This window comes from Sinocyclocheilus rhinocerous, unplaced genomic scaffold, assembly GCF_001515625.1.
Source record: "Sinocyclocheilus rhinocerous isolate Xijiao unplaced genomic scaffold, SAMN03320098_v1.1 scaffold160, whole genome shotgun sequence".
Lineage (NCBI taxonomy): Eukaryota > Metazoa > Chordata > Actinopteri > Cypriniformes > Cyprinidae > Sinocyclocheilus > Sinocyclocheilus rhinocerous.
In genome coordinates, this window is record NW_015624563.1 from 507,984 (window position 1) to 510,761 (window position 2,778).

Genomic DNA, 2,778 nt, shown 5'->3' on the forward strand with positions numbered 1-2,778 from the left:
AAAAAAAGCAACAAAAAGTGTCACAATTTCAGTCAAAATGATGAAAATATATTATGGGCATACCCTATCTAGTGAAGTAATATGTGCGGTGTTAGATCAATTTGAGTCGCACTGACCCAGGAATAGGGTTGGGTATCATTTGTTTTTTTTTCTCATGACCCTCCAGGAAATCCCTTATATGGACAAAGACATAGCTATTATAGCTGTAACTGAGTAAACAGATCATATAAACGTTTTGAATGATAAAACAAAGACAATAAACACTCGACTGCGACAATATAGTTTATTTAAATCGATCACTTAGGCATGGCACCGAAATGAGGCACCGAAATCTGCGTTCTGATTCGGTTCTAGTACATACCGGTTACATAGGTACCAGTGCCATATTGGTACCGGGTTTCGGTACCCAACCCTACCCAGAAACACATTTATTATGCAATGAAGTAAAAAAGGATTTAAATGATTAATAATTGGAAAGCAGAGGCTTTCCTTTTTACTTCAGAGCATGTCAAAAAGTTTTTTCCCCCCGTTACCTTTTGGTGTCACCAGTGGTGCGAAATCTACTCATCACTTTTTAGATCCCATATGTAGAAGCAAATGTGTCATTTCTGATGCTTCTGCAGCAGACTCACCACAGTCCGCCTCATCTGAGCCATCCCAGCAGTCCCTCATACCGTTACAGATGAACACCTCTGGGATACAGCGGCTGTTCCCATCGCAGCGGATGCTGCAGCTCTTGGTGGATTTCCAGCAGGCTGCTTCATCCGAGTGATCCGGACACTGAGGTGTCCCATCACACACCTGCCGGAAGTCAATACACTTCTTCCCCTGAATACACTGAAACATCCCTGTAAAGAATCCACATACCAGGAGCACATAAATGTGAGTCAAGACATTTTATATATAAAATTTGGGCAAAAAATGTATAGTGTAATTGAGCCTTAAATCAATATTGTTAAAGCCTAAAAAATTGGTTATGGCTGAGATTGTGAAATAGTGGTACCATCTCACCTGGATTGCATTGAAGTTCACAATGTTCTTCATCAGATCCGTCCTTACAGTCCATCTCGCCATCACACAAATGACTGTACAGCACACACTCACGCCCGTCCTTACAGGGTTTAGAGCCCACACGACACTTAAAGGGTGCTGTGGTTAAGGTTTCAGTTGCTATGGTAGGACATCCCACCTCATCAGAACCATCAAGACAGTGAGAGTGGCCGTCACAAACCAGAGCTCCATTAATACACTTCCTCCTGTCCTTACAGAGGAAGTCACCTGTGTGAATAACATACAAAACAGCATAGCAGGCCAGAGTCACGACAGATTACATCTTAGGGATAATGACCTGCTGGAGGAGGAGAAGGAGGAGGAGGAGAACAATGACTAAGGATATAAGAACAACAAGGAGGATGAGGAGGAGTAGAGAGAGGAGGAAAAGGACAATGTGAAGGAGGATAAGAACAAGGAGCAAGAGGAGATCAAAGAGGAAAATAACAAATTAAGAAGAGAGGAACAAGGAGGAGAAAGAGGAAGAGAACGAAGGAGGCAAAGGAGGAGGAGCAGGAGAAAGGGAAGAACGAGAAAAAGTAGGAGTAGAAGAACAAGGAAAAGGAGGAGGTGGTGAAGGAGCAGAACAAGGAGGAGTAGAGAGAGAAGAAGTACAAGGTGGAGGAGGAGAAGAACAAGAATGAAGAAGAGAAGAACAAGGAGGAGGAGGAGAACGAAGGAGGTAAAGGAGGAAGAGCAGGAGAAAGGGAAGAATGAGAACAAGTAGGAGGAGAAGAGCGAGGAGAATGATGAGGAGGAGAGGAAAAGAACAAGGACGACAACAACAAGGAAGAGAACAAGGAGAAAGAGGAGAAAGAAAACAACAAGGAGGAGCAGGCGAGAGAGGAGGATAAGAAGGACAAGGAGCATGAAAAAGGGAGGAATCAGAACAAGTAGGGGGAGAAGGGAGAAAAGCAAACAGGAGGAGGAGAAGGAGAAGGGGAACAAGGAGGAGGGGAACTAGAAGAAACAGAGGAACAAGGAGGAAGAGAAGAAAAACAGGAGCATGAGAAAGGGAAGAATGAGAACAAGTAGGAGGAGGAAGAGGAGGATAACAAGGAAGAGAACAAAGAAGGTAAAGGGAGGAAAAAGAGAAAGACAATAATGAAAACGGAGATGATGAAAAGCTTAGAAAAGTTTAAGGATGGGGTGGTGATGAAGATGAATAATTAAGGTGGTTTGCTGGTCTTCATGCAAGACTTGTTTGGTAGGTTTAGAAGAGTTTTGGGCACTTGCAAGCTAATCAGGCTGGGAGACAAACTACACCAGTTTAAACCAAACAAAAGCAGTTTCAGCAGCTGGGAGAAGTTCAGTTATTTTACCTGGAGCAGCACATGAATCTATACAAGAAGCTTCATCAGATCCATCGAGACAGTCTCTTCTGCCATCACACAGCCGAGCCCGAGACACACACATTGACGTTCCCGGACACAGTACAGAGGGACTCTTACAGCTTGTCTGAGCTGGTCTGGATATAGCTGTCAGAAATGGAGCAGGTGGAGTCTTATTAGGTTATTTACAGTTTTGAGTAACATTTCAATCTTCCACCAGACACTGCATTTGGAAAGTGGAGTATAATAAGACTGATATGAAATAAAAGTTGGAATGTGACAAGCAACTACTGATTGACGAAGCTATTTTGAAAGTTTGGTCCACTCATACCATAGGCTATTCTGGTCTAGATCAACCAACTTGGGCATTGTTTTTTTTTTTTTTTTTTTTTTTTTT

The 2,778-nt window shown here is 42.8% G+C and overlaps 1 protein-coding gene across 1 annotated transcript in view; it reads right to left on the reverse strand.

Annotated features, from left to right (window-relative positions):
• LOC107743196 (low-density lipoprotein receptor-related protein 2-like) overlaps positions 1-2,778 on the reverse strand; it is a 26,422-nt gene that overhangs the window by 15,016 nt on the left and 8,628 nt on the right. The window contains exons 14-16 of the mRNA XM_016556344.1: positions 2,373-2,528; positions 1,012-1,278; positions 633-848 (exon numbers count right to left, since the gene is read on the reverse strand). Coding sequence (XP_016411830.1) covers positions 633-848; positions 1,012-1,278; positions 2,373-2,528 — 639 coding nt within the window. The remainder of the gene's footprint in view (positions 1-632; positions 849-1,011; positions 1,279-2,372; positions 2,529-2,778) is intronic.